Source organism: Dipodomys merriami, unplaced genomic scaffold, assembly GCF_024711535.1.
Source record: "Dipodomys merriami isolate MVZ:Mamm:240054 unplaced genomic scaffold, mDipMer1.0.p SCAF_24, whole genome shotgun sequence".
Classification (NCBI taxonomy): domain Eukaryota; kingdom Metazoa; phylum Chordata; class Mammalia; order Rodentia; family Heteromyidae; genus Dipodomys; species Dipodomys merriami.
Genome location: NW_027203826.1, coordinates 20545874 through 20563249, shown reverse-complemented (window position 1 = coordinate 20563249; position 17376 = coordinate 20545874). Strand labels below are relative to the sequence as shown.

Here is a 17376-nt window from a genome sequence, read left to right as displayed (position 1 = left end):
GTTCCCGAAGCTGGTCACAAGGAAGCGAGTTTGCAAGTTGCGCCTCACTAGCCCCACCCGGCCGGCCGGTCGTCGTGGCAACACCAATCCCTAATCTCCGACCTCCCCGCCAGTCCCCAGCAGCGAGGGTGGAGAGCCGGCCGGGCCGACCAGCCATGTTCGGCGTCCCGCTCCCGCGGCGCCCGCTCGGGCTCTGCCTCCACCTCCTGCTGCTGCCGCTGCTGCTGCTCCCCGGGGCGCCTGGGCACCGCGGCGCCGACGGGCCATGGGATCGCGCAGACGAGCCCGGCCCGGCGTGGTCCTGGCCTGGCATCCAGCGGCTGAAGGAGCAGCTGAGGGCGGCCGGTGCCCTCTCCAGGCGGTACTGGACCGTCTTCAGCTGCCAGGTGTGGCCTGATCACTGCGAGGACAACGACGACGAGGCGACCTTGCACCCCCCGGGTAGGAGGCTGGCTTTTCAGATGCACGGGGCCGGAAGGAGTTGGGGGCTCGGCGGGGCAGACGCCCGTCACAGGCATGCAGCCTGGGCAGCGCAGCCTCTGCGGACCAGGAAGCCCCGTTCCCACTTCCACGTGCGCCCTGCGCCTCCCCAGACACACCCCTGCCCCTGCCCCGGCCGGGATCACCTGCCGCGTGGCCTCTCCCCGCCTGCTTGGTGGCTTGGAGGAAAGTCCCGCGTAGACACAGCTGGCGCCCGCCCCCCAACACCTTCGGCTGTTTTGCTGCCGATGGAGGCCGCGCTGGATGCTGGCGGCCCGCAGAGCTTTTCAGCCCCTTTTGATTCTAGTGCTGTCCCTGAAAACTTACATGCAGTGGTTTGTTACATCCACCTCATGGGTGGAAGTCTCGCCTCTCCATCTCACAGCTCTTCCTTTTGCAGGCTGGAACCTTCCCCAGTGGGGCCAGTGGTCCCTGGACACGCTGACCGCGTGGTTCTGCAGCTTCCAGGACTGCTGTGAGGGCCAAAGAGACTGCAGGATCTCCAACAACTTTTCAGGTTAGACTGGCATGGCCACCAGGGCCTGTGGGGAGAGAGGACGACTGTAGGGGGCTGGCAGGGGTGCAAGAATCTTCTCTCGTCTAGCTAATAACCTCCCCTCCAAGCAAGAACTGGAAAGGTCAACTGAAGTCTGTAGGTATTTGAGGACCTTAGGGCAAGATACTAAGCTGATAGGACTTCCAACAATAGGAAAAACACCAACTTTTGTTGATCATGGAGCTTGAACTCAGGGCCTGGGTGCTGTCCCTGAGCTCTTTTGTTCAAAACTAGCACTCTGTACCAATTTGAGCCACAGTGCTACTTCCAGTTTCCTGGTGGTTAATTGGAGATGAGAGTTTCATAGTGAGTTTTCAGCCCAGGCTGGCTTTGAACCACGGTCCTCAAATCTCAGCCTCCTGAGTAAGCTAGATTTACAGGCATGAGCCACCAGTGCCTGGCTGTAACACCAATTTTAATGGTGCCATTAATGGGTTTTTGCATTCTCTTGTGTAGGAACTGAGGTCAAAGCACTTCCATCCTAAGTGGAAACTGTTTTTTAGGTTGAGGATGGAATCCCAGCTACAGAGCTACACGCAAACCCTCCATCCTGTTGTTGGAAACAAAACTAAGATACTCACATCACAGCACAGAAACCTAGTATCTTGATTTACATATTTTTAACAGTGCAGGAGACATTTGCCTTTAGTTTAAGGGCTCAGAGCTTGTTGGAGTCCATGAAAATACCATGAACATGTCACACCCAGCTAAGACAGCTTTTGAGGAAGGGACACTGCCAAATGTAGGACAAGCCCAGACCCCCGATTGTCATTGTCCATCCTGTCTACACTGGAAGGTTTTCTCTGCTCATCTCTTACTTACCACATCCTCCTGCCAGCCCTGGCAGCAGGTCTAAGGAAGCAGAACAACAATCCATTGAATCCCTACACTCTTCCAGTCCCTGTGCTGAAGATTTTACAAGGATGAAGTCATAATCCAGCAAATCTACATGAACTTTCGAGAACCAAGCCCAGAGTACCTGTCTCTATAAACAGGAATAGAAACCCCGGAAGGATGGTTGGCAGTATTAAGAGAACTGATCAAAAATTGAGGGTTGATTTTTTTTTTTTAATGCTCCTAGTTTCTAGTGGAACGTGGTGGTACATCTTTATAATTCTAGCTCTTGGGAGCTAAGGCAGGAATAGTATAAGTCTAATGCTCAGGTTCAGATAGATGGCAGCTTCCTGCCTCAAAAAAAAAAAAAAAAAAAAGTAAAGTATCCCTTTCAGACTGATAGCCAACAAATGTCTCCAGCATGTAAAGTGCATTTCGTGGTTCAGTGAGGATACCTCGGTGGCTTTATGCCTGAGAAAAATAAGAGATTCTTTTCTTTTTTTAAAAAATAATATTTCTGGGGTTTGAACTCAGGGCATTTGACTTGCTAGGTGGGTACTCTACCACTTGAGCCATTAGCCGGGCCTTTTGTTGTTTTTCAAATAGGATCTTGCTTTCTGCCCAGGCTAGCCTAGACTATCCTCCTCCTGCGTGGGCTGAATGGCATTTAGGGTGACAAATCTGTACCACCAGTCTCAGCATTTTGTTAGTAGAGATGTGATCTCTCAAACTTTTTTGCCTAGGCTAGCTTCCAACCTCCATCCTCCTGACCTCAGTCTCTTGATTATATCCAGCACAAAGATTTCTTTTTTCAATAAACTAATTCATACTAACCATTACGTAATTTACAAATTGCCCCTCTCTCAAGTCATGACTAATCTACTTCCCTCAGGTGGCTTACTTGCATATTGCTGATGATTTGTATTTGAACTCCCAAAGAGTGGTATTTAGCCCAAAACTTTGGCTAATAAATACCCCTAAGTCCTTTATGACTCTTTCCTATTTTTCCAGGAGTTATTTCTTGCTCAGAGTTCTCTTGTTATTCTATAAATAAGGTCCACATAGATATTGGGTCTCTTAATTAGAAGAAGTGCCAGTGTCACTAAGTATAAGGACAGGGTCTGACATAGGACAGAATCTTGGCCTACACACAGATCAGGAAGTGTGATCTGGGATTTCTGCTGGTTGAGAATAAGACCCCAAGTACACAGTCAGCAAGCTGCCTTCTTCCCCTTAACCTAACTATTGCGCCAGGGACTGGATATCAGAATTGTGGTGGCTGGGAAACCATAGGCAACTCCATGAAACTCCCAGCTCATCTCTTTCCAGAAGACAAACTTTAGGAAGTCCTTTCCTGTCTGCCTTACAGAATTGTTGTGGAAATTAAATATGACACACATGATTCTGAGTGTGGGGGAAGGCAGCTCTATTCATTTTCCCTTCTGTAGCGCTTGCAGTTTCATTCCAGGCTCCACACCATCCCCTCTGGGCTGGCACAGTATACCAAATGGATTGATCTGGAACTCTGAATAGTAATTGCCACACCTCAGTCAGCAGCACAACCTCCTGGCTTCCAAATCCTATAACCTGGATTTCAGGAAGGCAGCCTGGTATGGGTTCACCATACCTGTACCAAATTGAAATAGGATGAAATCCTGGCTTCTTGACATTTTTTTTTTTGTTGTTGCTTTTGGTTTTTGTTTTTTTGGTCAGTTATTGACATATTTAAGGAGACTTGAAACTAAGGAATGGAAGCATCTCAGAATGTGAGCAAGATCCACTCCACACTGGTCCCTGTCACCCATTCTGGGGTGTCTTTCGAATGGGTCATTTGCTCTTACCCTGAGTTCAATCTTGATTTCACAAAGTTCAGAAAATAACTCTCTTCCTTGCTTTCAGGAGGTGTGCCTTCTAGCTTTTTGTCCTGAAGCTACACGGGATGAAGAGTAACTGATTTCACTCAGCGATGGGTGGGGATGACAGGGGAACATGCTATCTGCCTCTCATGTGCCTCTTTCTGCCCTTAGGCTTGGAATCCGACCTGACAGTGCGACTGCATGGCCAGCATTTGGCCAGAGAGCTGGTGCTGAGAGCGGTCAGGAGCTACTTAGAGATGCCCCAACCAGACAAGGCGCTGGTTCTGTCATTCCATGGCTGGTCTGGCACAGGCAAGAACTTCATGGCAAGGATGCTGGCAGAGAACCTGTATCGGGATGGGTTGAGGAGCGATTGTGTCAAGATGTTCATTGCCACCTTCCACTTTCCACACTCCAAGTATGTGGACCTGTACAAGGTGAGGCTGGGCACTGCAGGGAACAAGACCAGCTGGAGCTGGGGCCAAAAGGGAAAGCCTGATGCCAGCCTATGCTTGCGAGGGGTGGGCTCTGGAGAGGCCATGGGGAGAGGAGGCTGTTGTGGGAGAAGCTGTAATGGAGACCCCCCTACTTGGTCACTGCATACAGAGGAGACCCTGAGCAGCCCAGAAAGAACCAATGCTCTCAGCAACTTCCTTGAGCTGCTCCACAACAGCCACACAAGAGGCCAGACAGCTTCGATACAGTTACAGAATTAGTGAGATAAACTGGTGCCTATGGCTCATGCCTAGCTACTCAGGAGGCTGAGATCTGAGGATCAAGGTTCAAAGCCAGCCCATCAGAAAAGTCCAAGAGACTTTTATCTCCAATTAACCAGCAAAAGACCACAAGTAGAACTGTGAATCAAATCAGATCAAATCAAAGTGCAAGACCATGAGTAGTGAGATGCTCACAAAATTGTGAAATAGAACAAAGTAAGAACTTCACTCCTGCACTGGCTTGCAGGTGGCTCACACCTATAATCCTAGCTACTCAGGAGGCAGAGAGCTGAGAATCGTGGTTCAAAGCCAACCCAGGAAATAAAGTCCATGAGACTCCTATCTCTAATTAGTCACCCAAATAGCCAGAACTGGAGCTGTGGCTCAAGTGGCAGAGTGCTAAACTTGAGCAAAAAAGCTCAGAGACAATGCCCAAGCCCTGAGTTCAAGCCACAAGACCAGCAAAAAAACAACAGAAAACAACTTTCCTTTCTTGTTATTTTGTTAGAAATTTTCATGGCTTGCTTTTGCTATTTCTTTGTAAAGATGATGGACAGAGGGGTTACATAAGTTGGTACATTTTTTTTTGTTTTGTTTTGTTTTGATTCGGTCGTGGGTCCTGAACTCTGGGCCTGGGCGCTGTCCCTCAGCTCTTCAGCTCAAGGCTAGCACTCTACCACTTGAGCCACAGCGCCACTTTCGGCTTTTTTCTTTTTGCTTATGTGGTGCTGAGGAATCGAACCCAGGGCCTCAGGCATGCAAGGCAAGCGCTCTACCACTGAGCCACCTTCCCAGCCCAAGTTGGTACATTTCTTTTGGAATGATATCACCCTTTCCCTTGCTCTCTTCATTTGTTTTTGTTTTAATATGAGGATAGAGGCCAGAGCCTCTAGAATGGTAGACAAGTACTCTATTTGGGCTCTCTCTCTCTTTCTCTCCCCTCCCCCTTTCATCTCTCCTCTTCTCTCCTCTCTCCCCTGTAACTCCCAGAGTGGCTTTTTAGACGATGGACAGGAAGTTCCTCTGTTGTTCCACAATTTGGGGTTTCCTCCCACTCAGGGACTGTGGCTGCCTCTGGCCCTTGCCATTTTCCCTCCGACCTCATTCCTATAGCAGAGACTGACTCCTGCTTTTGGGGGAGAGTGAGCTGGCCTTTACTTCCAGCATAGGACCTAATCCTGGAGAGGACACAGTGGGGCTGGAGCTGGGCCTGCTCCCAAGTGGGTGGGAGGGCTTCTCACTCTAACTTCCAGGCTCTTACCCTCTACTCAACCGAGGCTGCCCACCCTACGTGCACGAGAGTCACCTGGGAAGCTTGTTAGCAATGAGCCCACCCAAAGGCTTGATTGGATAGATGTGGGGGCGGAGCTCAGCCCCAGGTGATCCACCGTGTGGGGCGACGTCAGTGAGAACCAGCGGCTGTCCATTATGCTGTGCAGGAGCAGCTGCAGAACCAGATCCAAGGCATGCAGCGGAGCTGCTACCAGAGCCTGTTCATCTTCGACGAAGCCGAGAAGCTGCATCCTGGGCTGCTGGAGGTCCTTGAACCACACTTAAAGCGCCGGGTCACCGAGGGCCCCCGGGCTGAGCCTCCAAAGGCCATCTTTCTCTTTCTCAGGTGAGGTCGGGGAGCAGCTTCAGCCCTGGAGAAGGGGAAGTCATACTTGACAAGGTGAGGTCTTGAGCTCTAATCTCCTGCTCAAGACTAAAACTCACCGAGGGAATGGAAGCCTCACTGCTTACAGGCTGGAGTGGGACTCTAGTACTTCAGAGGGGCTTGGGCCACCAAGGTTGGTGGATTCGCTGCTCCCACAGCCCAAGCCCCTGTGAAGGACATCTTTCCATCTTCTAAGTCTGCTGTTAGTTGTAAGCTGTGAAAATCCCCAAGGCAGGCTTGGGCAGAGGACAACATAGTTCCCAAGAAATCTGACATGGCCAGTTCTCCCTCCAGATTCGGAAGGTTGTTTTCTTCTCTGCTCTGGAGAAATCCCTGGCTTCAAACAGTGTGGGCCCAATGTGGCAATGCACCTGTAATCCCAGCTAGCTGCGAGCAGCGGTGGGATTGCAAGCAAGGGCAAAAGCTGTGCCCCTGCCTGTCTGATGGTAGAGTACTGCCAGGCAAGCACAAGGCCCTGAGCTCAGACTCCAGTACTCTCCCCAAACCTCAGAGCTCTTAGAGTGTGTATTGGGACATTTGGGACAGAATTTAACCACTACAGTGCATAGCTATGCTTTCGTTTATCAGGCCCTTGAAATGGCTTTGCAGGAAGCAAACTTATGTCTCTGTCCAGTTTTGTGTGTGATTGTGGTGGTGGTGGTGGTGGGGTGTTTGTGTGCTAGTCTGGGACTCAAACTTAGGGCCAAGGTGCTGTCCCTGAGCTTTTTGTACACAAGGCTAGTGTTCTACCACGTGAGCCACAGCAGCTGACTTTCTTGCCCAGGCTGGTGTCAAACTGCAATCCTCAGACATTAGTCTCCTGAGTAGCTAGGATTATAGGCAATGAGCCATCTGCACCTGGCCCAACTCTGTATTTATGGAGGCTCTATTTGAATGCCGCAATAGAAGTAAAAAACCAGTTACTTCCTCCCTGGCTGTAGTGAAGGGGGATTTCTGGTTTTCCTGGTAAGGTGGGGTAGGTGGCAGTGATTTTGTTCCAGGTCTGGAGAGTGGAGGGGTAGCTGTAGACCCTGAAGACAGGACGAAAGGTTGAAACCATGCTGGTGCTGTTCCACGTGTCAGTATTCTTCCTGGTGTGTAAATCAGGCTTGGGAGATTCCCACTGAGACTGAAGTGGAAGATGGGTGAGAGATGAGGGAAGTTTATGAGGAAAGAGGTATTTTCTGCATGACTCAGCCCAGAGTCAGGTCAGTTCCATTCCCCAGGTTTATACTGTTTTCCAGCTTATAGTGCATGACAGGATGGACGTGGCTGTTAGGTGGAGGGATGTGTGGAGGGACGGAGTCATGCCCTAAGGCTTCTCCTTGAGCCTTTCTGTGGAAGAGGGGCTGGCATGGCCCTGAACCACTGCTGCAGAGCCAGTCCATCCTGGGGGATGGGCAGTCTGGAGCCGGGACCTTCTGTATTTGTCGGGTTCTTCCACTTCTGCGCATTAGCACCTCTTGTGGCTCCTCCCGACTCCCCACTCAGGCCAGCGCCCTGGCCCTGATACAACCAGTCTTTCCCCCACTTGTGCCACCTACAGGGGCACTGACCTGTTTAGCAAACCCGTGGCTGGGCTGTTTTCCTAGTGTGATGCACTGACCCTGTTTTAGGCAAACACTTGCCTTTGGTTGTTGACCCGATGGGGAAACCCTACATCCCCTGGACAATCCCGCACTTTCTCCCAGTGACCTGACCTTGGTGGAATGACAGGGGCCGTGCTGTCACGCAGCCCACTGCCTTGGGAGTGATCTGGGCTTGTAAAGCTGACCTGCTGGCTTACCTTCAGCACTTGCCAGATGTCACTCCTGCCCTCCAGTGAGGAAAAGTATGAAAAGGACTCAGAGGGCCACTTGAGTTAAGATGGTGTCCTGGGGTCCAGTGACTCTGGCTTGGACCCGCTCAGTGGGATTACGCGAGCTGGGCTTCCAGTCTCTAGCAGACTGTATGGCTCCATGACCACCAGTGCTCCCATCCTGCCCTGTGGTCTCACGTGCCCCGAAATGCCTCCAACCCCCGACGGTTCTCAGAGGCTCTAGAGATGGGGAAGACGATGTGTTTCAGATTTCAGGCTGTGGACTTGATTCATCTTCTTTACAGTGAAGGTTGTTGAAATCTGAACTTCTGGGTAGCCCAAATCATACACTACAGCAAGGATTTGCAGTATGGTTCTGAGAAATATCTAGAACCTTCTATTTGAAATGAGACATGCAGGTGTTGCTTTCAATAGTAAGTTAGAGAGGATACCAGGCAGGGCTCACTGCCCACCATGCATGTAGACAAGGCAAAATGATGGCACTGGGATTTGGCAAAAAGCAAGCTTAATTGGTGGCCCACCAAAAGGCCTCCTTAATCTGTCTGTGGATTTGGTGGCAGGGAGGGAAAGTACCAAGGATGGAGAATGTAGCTGTTCAGTTGTCACTGGGAGTCAGCAGAATAGTTACACCTGACAGACTGGTCCAGCTGGAACTTGTAGAGAACTCTGCTCAGTTCTGGCGCCATCCTTTGCTTCTCGTCTAGGTTCTTGTTCTTCAGGTTCTACTTGTTGGAGACTGGGTTCCACTAGGTTCTCAAGGTTGTTTTAGATCAGTTCTTGGAGTTCTCCAATCTGAACAGTCTGATTAGTGTTGGGGCAGGGAAGTAACTGTTGGGATTGGTGCAGCCCTGGCAGCTGATACAGGAAGCCTTGTGTGTGCTGGGCTGCCCCAGCTTATCCCTCATCTGTGTCTGAAGAATTGAGGTGTCTGGTGTTTGGGTGTCCAGTATCTGGTCATCACTGATGCTGATTACTACTGAGCATTTGTACAAGTATGAAAGGCGCTGGGGTCACAGGGCAAGCCTGGAGGGTGGAGCTATTCTCTTACTGAAGCTGCAAGAGAGGGCTACTAATGCCTGCTTCTATCCAGATAGAAAGGGCTGAGAAAATGTGAAGAATTCAGAGTAATGTTCCCAGGCTCTGTAGCTCAGCATGTAAAAAATGATCCATGCATATCTGTCGACTGCTCGGGGAGCCCTTAGATTGGCCCACTTCTCTCATTTTACCAGTGATGAAACTGTGGGCATGTGATGGCACATGCCTATAACCCCAGCACTTGGGAAGGTAACGGCAGAGGATCCTGGGCCCAGGGCCAGCCTGGGCTTCCCAGTGAGACCAAAAAGCAAAAAAGTCAACCCCTTCTCCCAGATGAGAAAAGTAGAATGCAAAGACATCAACCAGTTAATCTATTTCTGTTTTTTAGGAAAGACAGCATGGTGGTGAGTTTATTTCTGGTCCTTTGGCCACTTCAGATGGTTGCTGGTAGCTGGGGAGGATGTGGAAGGGAACTGAAGTGCTCCCAGAGGGCAATATGTGCTCGTGAGTCACATGGTAGCAAGGAACTGCCCCGGGAGATGGGAAGGTATGTTGGTGCCAGAGCAGCAGCACTGAGGATGGGGGAGGAGCAGAGAAGACAGGGCACCCAGATAAGGCACTGTCTTGTGGGTAAAACATGGCAGGGGAAAGGATATCAGCACGGGACAAACAGGAGGGAAAGTTCAGAAACCAGGTGAGACATGTAGGCAAATGTTCAGAGATATGCACCTGAAAAGCTGCGGACGAGCTGTGTACTGAGCGCCAAGCTGCGTATTGGGGTTATACTGCTGAAAAGAATTCCAGCTTCCCGTTCAGAAGCTTAGTTAGGGTCTGCTGGGTTTCTGGATAGAGATGGGAAGACACTTGCATCAGTGTCCCTAGGACTGTTTGTGACTCTGCTCTTCTGCACCCCTGGAAGCCTGCTGTCATGGAGCCTCTGCAGTGGAGGCTCCTGCTCCACTTCTTGTGGAGAAGGCAAATGTAGCCAGTTTTGTCTCGGCTGCTGCTGCAATCCTGTGCAGTAGGGAGCTTTCTGGCAGGCCTTCCAGCACCGGCAGGGAGAGAAAGCAGGTGAGCGCAGGTGAGCATGGTAAGCAGCTTCTTCATCTGGGGGGTGGGGAAGAGTGTCTTGCTGAGTTAGGGACAAGCACTGCCTCCATTTTTCTAAGGCTCCTCCAGCTGATAATTTCTAAAGCTGTGAGGACTCAGGAAGGAGTTTCTGACTTACCTGCTTCATAGGGAAAGATGCCAGCACCAGCCGCTTCCATCCAACTGGGGATGCAAACAGGGAGCCTTGCCCACAGGATGAAAGGAGCGGAAGTGATTTAAGGCACCAGAAGATAGCAAGGGTGGAACAGCTGAGGGAAGGAAAGGAAAGATTGAAGCTGGATAGACTAGGAAAAATGAGGTATGGTCAGCTAATAGCAAATACAGGAGATATTCCTTCATGTACTTCCCTTAATTAAGGGAACAAAAGTCATTTGGGGGGAATGAAGCAGGATAACTTATGGAAACTGAGGCCTGCTGTAGGCAGCTCAGAAATATGGTATCTAAAAACTTAGAAATGCTATCTTTGCTTCAAAGAACAACAGCTGAATGCATTCTTTCCTGAGGGATGCATTTCTTACCCAAAGATTCACAACTGCCTGACAGAAAGCCCCAAAATGCCGATAGCAGGGTGTCCCCTCCTTTCAAAGATAAGGATCTGTTTTATGGCAGGATGCATTCTTACCTGGAAACTCAAACACCAGGTGTAGTGAAAGCAAAGACAAAGCACCTAGCTGTGCATAACTTAAAGCCAGACCCCCTGCCTTTACTCCTGTTGGGTATAAATACCCAACAGCCCAAGGAGCTGTGTGTGTGTGTGTGTGTGTGTGTGTGTGTGTGTGTGTGTGTGTGTGTGTGTGTGTGTGTGTGTGTGTGTGTGTGTGTGTGTGTGTGTGTGTGTGTGTGTGTGTGTGTGTGTGTGTGTGTGTGTGTGTGTGTGTGTACAGCCCAAGGAGCTGTGTGTGTGTAAATACCCAACAGCCCAAGGAGCTGTGTGTGTGTATGTATAAATACCCAACAGCCCAAGGAGCTCTGTGTGTGTGTGTGTGTGTGTGTGTGTACAGCCCAAGGAGCTGTGTGTGTGTAAGTACCCAACAGCCCAAGGAGCTGTGTGTGTGTATGTATAAATACCCAACAGCCCAAGGAGCTCTGTGTGTGTGTAAATACCCAACAGCCCAAGGAGCTCTGTGTGTGTGTAAATACCCAACAGCCCAAGGAGCTGTGTGTGTGTGTGTGTCTGTGTGTGTGTGTAAACACCCAACAGCCCAAGGAGCTGTGTGTGTGTGTGTGTGTAAATACCCAACAGCCCAAGGAGCTCTGTGTCTGTGTGTGTATAAATACCCAACAGCCCAAGGAGCTGTGTGTGTGTGTGTAAATACCCAACAGCCCAAGGAGCTGTGTGTCTCTCTGGGTGGGTGTGTGTCTTTGTGTCCCTATGAGAGCACCCACACTCTGCGTGGCCGACCTTCTGTTTGTCTGCTATTTTGTCTGTCTGTTTCCTTGCTTGTTTACTTAATAAAGCTCTGCCAAGTTTTCTTACCATTGTGACTTGTCCAGAAATTCTTATTCTGTGATCGAAGTCAAGAACCCTAAGTGAAGATCTTGTTCCTATATTTAAAGGGGAGCTTCACTAAACCTCACTTCTGTGCGATGACAAGATCAGATTCCACTTCTTAGCTTACTGCTTGCCCTCCCCATTCTTCAGTTACTACACCCCTCCTCCTGGCAGGAGGAGAAAAATGAGTGCTTTTTCGGTGTGGAAGTGAGAAGGCGCTCCACCCTATCTAGAAGGGACCTGCTGCTCCAGGGCTGGGGAGGAAACAAAAGGAAATGTTCTTGGCTCCACCCAGTGCCTCCTTTCAGCTTCTTAGGGTTTGTCTTCTTTCCTTCCCTTCCTCCACCAGTCTCAGTCCTCATTTCAGTGCATCAGATGAGAGGTAGAGAAAGGAGAAGAAAGGGAAAAGGGAGAGGGAGAACTTGCCTCCAAAAGCTGCATAAAACCAAGCTTTCATCTCCATTTTTCCCTTGCTGAGGATAGCAAAGTGCAAACACCACTCTTTGGCCCCTTTTTTTTGTGCCCATCTGTTGACAAGACTCTGCAGTGGTGTTTTCCCTGAATTCTTCTCCTCCCATCCCTTCTCCATCATCTCTAAACATAGATTGTTGGCAAAACGCTTAGGGACTACCTTTCTGCAACCACCTCATGCCTGTTCAATGCAACCTCTGTAGCCAGGACACAAGCCTGACTGGTAACCACACCCACTCTGCAACACAAAACCCTCCAGTGGTTGGTTCTATGGCCTCCTCCCTGTCACTGCCTACCTTTCATGTTTGTTCCCCCAGACCTCTTCTGTCCATAGCAGACATACGTACTCCTGGCATCTAACAGTCACTTCCAATCTGCATTGTGGACAGTATGGAAGCAGTATCCTAAGGAAATCTTCTATTTCTGCATCAGCACTTGCCAGCTTCGATCTTGGATCCTCAGATCTCAGCCTCCTTAGTAGCTAGAATTACAGATGTGAGTCAGTGGTACCGACTTTGCAAGTGTTACATGGCAGGGGTGGGCAATCTTTGTTAGCCAAGAACCATTTGGATAATTTAACATCATGAGTCACACAAAACTATTAATATAGGTAGCTGGCCATAGGGAGCAGATAAGAAACACATGTGTCTGTCATGTACCAAATGATATTGAGGGCTTTATAAGGCCCCTGGCTGGAGGTTCCCACACATGAAATGGAGTGACAGAGGCAGGATGGGGTGACAAAGGCCACTGAGTTGTGACCAGCTCTCTCTGCAGAGTACAGGCCCAGGCCCCACAGCCTCCATCTCTTGGTGGTCCGGTAACTCAGGTGGAAGGAAGCATGGGAAGGAAGGTATCTATTGCTGGTGGCATGGCTCAAGTGGTAGAGCAACTGCCTAGAAACACCAAGCGCTGAGCTCAAACTTCCAGTACAGAAAAACAAAGGAAAAATCTATAACATAAACAACTCTGATCTCTTTCAGCAACCTTGGGGGCAATAACATCAATGAGGCAGTCTTGAATTTGCTTCTGGCTGGATGGTCCCGTGAAGAAATTACCATGGAACACCTGAAGCCCAACCTCCAGGCTGAGATCACCGAATCCCCAGGTAAGAGGATGACTTCCCTGGCACACAGAAAACCAGCTTTCAGTGAGAGCCAACACAGCTGCAGTGATTGTGCTGTGAGATGGCCAGGGAATTGGAGCCCCAGAGAACACCCATCATCATCTCAAATCTCAATTTAGGGTGGCACATGTGCCAGAAGAAAAGTCTTAATTCCTTTCATGTAAATGCTCTTAAAGAGAATGGTGGCAGTGACCCTGAAAATATAGACAGAAGCCTGTAGATGCTTCAGAAGTTCACTCTGAGAATGCAGGGGGAGTCTGCTTCCGGCCACCAAAGCAAGCCACACACCTGGCACTTATACCCGCTCCCTGTTCACTGTAATAACCATTTTTATAACTTGGCATTGTTTACCTCATGTAGACACAAGGGTGTGGCTCCTGGCATCTGCTGCAGACTGCTATCCTGGCGTTGGTATATGAAATTAGCTCTTGCTAGACCTTAGGGTAGGGATGATTTAAAATTCCAGCTAGATTCAGACTCCAGGTAACTTTGGATCTTTTGTTTTGGCTGGTACTGGGATTTGAACTCAGCATTGCAGTTACTCAACTTTATTGTTGTTACTGCTCTACCACTTGAGTCATATCCCCTACCTGGCTTATTAGTGGTTAGTTGGAGATGAAACCTAGTGGGCTTTTCTCTATCAATTAGGTTGGCACTGCCACCCCCTACATCTCAGCGACCTGAGTAGTTATATTAGAGCATGAGCCACTAGTACCTAGCTAAATTTGGGTTTTGATTTCAGATAGTGGCTTTGGGCACAGCTGTCTTGTGAAGGAAAACCTGGTTGACTTCTTTGTCCCCTTCCTGCCACTGGAATACCGTCATGTGAGGCTGTGCGTACGTGATGCTTTCCTGAGTCAGGGGCTCCCGTACACAGAAGAAGCTCTGGATGAAATCGCCAAGATGATGATCTATGTACCCAAGGAAGTGCAACTCTTCTCCTCCCAGGGCTGTAAACTGATTTCCCAGAGAATTAATTATGTCCTGCCTTGACAACTACTCCAAGGCTTCCTGAAGGTGCCTGTCTCTACCAACAGAACTGTGACCTATCAAGGCACCAATTAATGTCCAGCAATAACTAACATACAACTTGTGTGGACAAGGATGGGCCGTAATTAGAAGCAGAGGCAGTTCATTAAATCACATGGTGCCTTAAAGACCTGCATTCCAAAATGTGGGCCAGGAAGCTGGAGGGTTGTTGGGTTACAGAACAGGGAAGTTCTATGTCTCAAGGCCGTATAGTCGAAGGTCATAGGCTCCCAGGTCTGCCTTACAGTTCTTCCTCCTATATCTTTTTTGTTTTTTTTTTGTCGGTCGTGGGGCTTGAACTCTGGGCCTGGGCGCTGTCCCTCAGCTCTTCAACTCAAGGCGAGCGCTCTACCACTTGAGCTACAGTGCCACTAGTTCTTCCTCCTATAGAACAACTGAACTGTGGATGAGCAGATCATTAGGAAAGACTTTAGGCTAAAGCGAAAGGTGCACACAGGAAACTTAAATCATGTAAATGTAAAGCACACTCCCTTTTAAAAAAGCTCAGGGGCCTTAGGCGTGAAGGTGATCCTGCCTGGAGGGCAGGAGGAGCCTATCTTGAAGAAAAAAAAGGAACCTGGAATGTCACAGGTAAAGATTAAACTTTTGTATTTTTCTAACGCTGTTGGCCTCCTTTCTTACTGGTCACTCAAAGCGCTGATGGGGATTGGTGGGCCAGGGGCGAGCTGCCTCACAGGGCAGGCTGTGTGCTAACTGCTGCTGTGTTTGCTCACCGAGTGCCTGCACGTGGAGCCCTCCGGTCCTTCCCCTCAAACAGGAAAGCAGTTTCAACGCCCGGTGCTCCTGCACGTGGAACTAGAGACTTCTGGAAGTGACATGCTCGCAGTGTTCTGCCTTTACACCTCCCATAGTTTTTCCTTTTTTCTTTCCTCTAGGGCCCTTCTGGTGTCATGTCATGCTCATAAACCCTCTTCATCCCTCTCACCTTAGCACTTGTAAAATGGACTTATCGGGCTTAAGCACTCAAACATCACAAGGCTGGGGAGTACCTAGCCTAGCCAAATCAGGTACTTGATAAACATTCAAAAAAGCTAAAGGAACTTGGTATCACATCACACACCAGCCTAACTGCACATTCAGGGGACTAATGTTAGCTGCTGGCTCGCTGCTGTTCTGGAGGAACCTGATACATACCGCCTATAAATACTACAAACCCAATATAGAAGGTGCATGATAGCTGAGTTGCAGAGGCATTAAACAGCCAATATTCTTCTGGCATAGGCCAGCCCTTAATACAGGATCTGAATCTCACACCTTGAGAAAGTCTGACAAGTAGAACAAATAGTTCCAGCCATACAGACAGCAGCTCCCTTCAGAAGCTATCACACACTTTCTCCTGCTCCTAGCATTCGTACCTTTCACCTGATACTCCCACTCCTTCCTGCAGCTCATGTAAATGCCTTGCAGAAAAGTAATGTCTGTCTATAAAGAAAATGCACATGCTGTTCCAGTGTTCTAGGCAAGACAATGTCTCTGTACCTTCCTGCTTCACTTACACGAGCCATTATGCTCCTAAGTGTCCTAAAAGATGTGAGGCAAAAAAGAAACCCCTCTATTCTTGAGGGTGGTTTTAAGTAAGCCTGATTTCTTCTTCCCAGTTCTACTCATTTTCTTTATTGCTTTTTCCCCCCTAAATGTGCCAGTATGGTGCTTGAACTCAAGAGCCTGGGCACAGTTCATTAGCTATTTCACTCAAGCCTAGTGCTCTAACACCTTAGCCACAGCTCCACTTCCAACATTTTAGTGGTTATTTGGAGATAGCAGTCTCACAAACTTTCTTGCTCAGGCTGGATTCAAACCAGGATCCTCAGATCTCAGCCTCCTGAGTAGCTAGGATTATAGACATGAGCCACCAGTGCCCAGCATTCCTATGTTCTTGGAGAGCAGCACAGACATTTACTTCTAGTAACATTCAGGACACATGGCATTATAGAAAGCATTTTTTTTCCTCTACACACTATAAATGTGTAAGGTTTTCAAGCAGTTTCCCATGTCCTTGTGGATATCAACTAGGTGTCCTGCAACTGAATTCTGATATTTACCTGGAGTTAGTGCTGATGCCAATTGCAAGTATTGGATCCTTAGGTTGACCACAATTCTGTTCATTTTGGCAAAAAAGCTAGAGTTCCCAATATTCCTACCTCAGGGTAATTTGCACAGAACTTGGGAAAAAATTGACTGTTGCCAGGTAATCACAAAGAATACAACTCAGAAACAGCCAGATGGAAGAGATGCGAGAAAAAAGGCACCGGAGGGCTGGGAAGGTGGCTCAGTGGTAGAGCGCTTGCCTTGCATGCATGAGGCCCTGGGTTCAATTCCTTAGCACCACATAAGCAAAAAGAAAAAAGCCGAAAGTGGCACTGTGGCTCAAGTGGTAGAGGGCTAGCCTTGAGCTGAAGAGCTAAGGGACAGCGCCCAGGCCCAGAGTTCAGGCCCCACGACCAGATACCCCCCCCCCAAAAAAAAATCTGTAGTAAACTGGCACCAGTGGTTCATGCCGGTGGTTCAAAGCCAGCCCGGGCAGGAAAGTCCGTGAGACTCTTATCTCCAATAAACCACTAGAAAACTGGAAGTGGCGCTGTGGCTCAAGCGGTAGAGCGCTCACCTTGAGCTGATGAGTGCAGGGACAGCACCCAAGTCCAGAGTTCAAGCCCCACAACTGCCCAAAAAGAAAAAGAAAATCTGTAGTAATATATGCTTATGTCAAAAAACGATCGCATATTATCTAATACTACATGTGAAGGAACTAGAAAAAAGAAACTAAACCTAAAATAAAAGGAAAAAATATAAACAGCACAGTAAATATAAATTCCCTAAAAATGCAAAATATCAGCAACAGTGTTTTTTTTGTTTTTTGTTTTTAATAAAGACAGAACTCTGGCCATGTAAGTTTTTTGTTTTGAGTAGTGAGGATTGAACTCAGGGCCTCAGACTTGCTAGGCAGGCACTCAATGACTTTACCACTAGAGGATGATTCTCAGACATAAAAAAGGAGATACTACCCTACTAATTACCAGAAACACAAGATTCTAATAACAACTTTATACCAACAAACTGGATTGTATAAGTTGACAAATTCTTGGCCACATACAATTTACTGAAATTCAATTAGTACTAACGTCTTCCATCAAATAAAAGCCTGGGACCTACGATGTCACATTAAATTCCACCATC

At 48.7% G+C, this 17376-nt stretch overlaps 1 protein-coding gene across 1 annotated transcript; it reads left to right on the top strand.

The window, feature by feature from the left end:
• Positions 1 to 135: 135 nt before the first annotated feature.
• Tor3a (torsin family 3 member A) lies at positions 136 to 14802 on the top strand. The gene is made up of 6 exons (XM_070034377.1): positions 136 to 441; positions 881 to 997; positions 3898 to 4163; positions 5882 to 6060; positions 13010 to 13134; positions 13895 to 14802. The coding sequence occupies exons 1-6, from the start codon at positions 156 to 158 to the stop codon at positions 14143 to 14145; spliced, it is 1224 nt and encodes a 407-aa protein (XP_069890478.1). The 5' UTR covers positions 136 to 155; the 3' UTR covers positions 14146 to 14802.
• Positions 14803 to 17376: the final 2574 nt, after the last annotated feature.